Below are 1,827 nucleotides of genomic sequence, written 5' to 3' on the forward strand. Positions count from 1 at the left end.
CAAGGGAAAAGCACGAAAGAGTGACCAGCAGCTCCCAGGCATCGGCAATCTGAGCGGCCAAAAGGTGCCAGGGCAAAGCCTCTGCCCTCCTCAGGCTGCACCGAGATCCTCCCCAGCTCTGCCCCTTCAGACAGAAACCAGCCCCTCTCCAATTTCTGGGTCAAAACCACAGGAGATGCAAGGGTTAGACACCTCCGTACCGATTTCGTTATGGTTCAAGTCGTAGAGTCGCTCAAAGGGGAAATTCTTCTTCTCGATTTTCTTCACCACTTCTTCAGGGAGTTTCTTGAACTGGCGCAAAGGGCACATGGACTGCCACCTGGCGAAGGACACCGCGGCGTGAGGCAAGGGAAAAAAAAAAAACCCAAGAAACAAAGCACCAAAGTTCCTCAGATCAACGGGACACGCGCGGCACCTCCTCCACCCCAAGAACACCGCAGAACCTCAACCGGGCTACGCTGAAGAATCTGGAGCGGCCGGCCACGAGGAAACGCCTCCAAAATGTCACTTACATGCGTTTGTCGATCATCTTGCAGAGGTTCAGGGTCTTGTCGGTGAGCTGGGCCCAGCCACGGTTCAGGACGATCTCGAAGATGGCGCGCATGAGCCGCCCGGCGGACTGAGGGAACAGAGAGCAGCTCAGAGCTCGGCTGCCGTCACCGCGTTGAGAGCCTTCCTCCCTTTTTACCCACTTTCTCATCACCCTCATTATAAAAAAAAAATAAATCCGACTGAAATCTACCCTCTTTCAGTTTAAAACCTGCAGGTCCTTGGAAAAAGCCCTTCCCCACCTTACTTATACGCCTTCTTTAAGCACTGAATTATGCTTAAAGCATTGAATTATGCTTAAAATTGAATGCTCCAGTTCAATAAAGTTCATGCCCAACACCTACAGGTGGAGCAACTCCTCGATTTCCAGCTTTGGGAATGTGGCCTTCGTGGCAGGAGAATAAAACGACAATGCAGACCTCTAGTGCTGAATTATTTCCGTTACAAATCGGAGATCCTGATGGAGATTTAATTCCCATCCCAACAGGGGTTAGAGCTTCTCGCTTCTCACACCTTGAGTTATTTTCAAAGCCGTTTGTGACCGCACACTCGCTTTCTGAGGTGCAAACAGTCATCTGAGACCCAGACACAGCCAGGATTGAACGAGGGAGGCCCCCCCCGGCACGTTTCCTCGCTCACCTGGGTAACGTACACCATGTCCGCCATGAGAGCGAACCCTTCCAGCTTCAGCTGGGAGATGAAGGCCTGGAGGAGCACGTTGATCTGGGGAAGCAAACAGAGAAGGTCTCAGCACCCTCCGGGCCAGGAGAGAAGCCGTCAGCAGGGACCAGCTCCACCCTACGCCACAGGACTGTGAGCTCAGCCAGAGACAAGCACCTGCAGCTCTTTGAGGGTCTCCGACACGCGCCAGGAGTGAAGAGAAAGCCCCTCAAGGCAGGCAGAGAAGTTGCCTCGAGGGGACAAGCGGGGCTCACCTTGGCACTGGGCTCCTCTATGCTCTCCTTCACGGGGATAGGAACTCGCTCCAGCAGTTTCTGAAGCTCAAGCTTCTCCTCCTGCAGAAACCCAAGGCGAGAGATGAGAACGGTCCCACGCAGGGCAAGCTCAGCACCTTCCTGGTGGTCAGGGCTGTCCCACTCGGGACGGGGGTCTGGCTCCCTACCTCCCTCACGGTGATGTTCCTGAACTCCGAGGACAGCGAGAACACCCGGAAGAGCTCGATTTCACTCAGGGTGGGTTTCAGGAGCTGATTGTAAGTTTGCACCGTCTCGTTGGTGATGTAGTAGTGGCTGGCGATGCGGCCCAGCTCCGTCACCT

At 54.5% G+C, this 1,827-nt stretch overlaps 1 protein-coding gene across 1 annotated transcript in view; it reads right to left on the bottom strand.

The window, feature by feature from the left end:
- The window catches only part of LOC104271997 (U5 small nuclear ribonucleoprotein 200 kDa helicase-like), a gene marked incomplete at both ends in the record, with an annotated part of 3,310 nt that extends 1,554 nt beyond the window's left edge, over positions 1-1,756 (bottom strand). Inside the window, 5 exons of the mRNA XM_009866860.1 lie at positions 193-319; positions 513-619; positions 1,189-1,272; positions 1,485-1,565; positions 1,673-1,756. Of these exons, the coding sequence (XP_009865162.1) occupies positions 193-319; positions 513-619; positions 1,189-1,272; positions 1,485-1,565; positions 1,673-1,756 (483 nt within the window). The remainder of the gene's footprint in view (positions 1-192; positions 320-512; positions 620-1,188; positions 1,273-1,484; positions 1,566-1,672) is intronic.
- Between the last annotated feature and the right edge of the window lie 71 nt (positions 1,757-1,827).

This window comes from Apaloderma vittatum, unplaced genomic scaffold, assembly GCF_000703405.1.
Source record: "Apaloderma vittatum isolate BGI_N311 unplaced genomic scaffold, ASM70340v1 scaffold33033, whole genome shotgun sequence".
NCBI classification, from domain to species: domain Eukaryota; kingdom Metazoa; phylum Chordata; class Aves; order Trogoniformes; family Trogonidae; genus Apaloderma; species Apaloderma vittatum.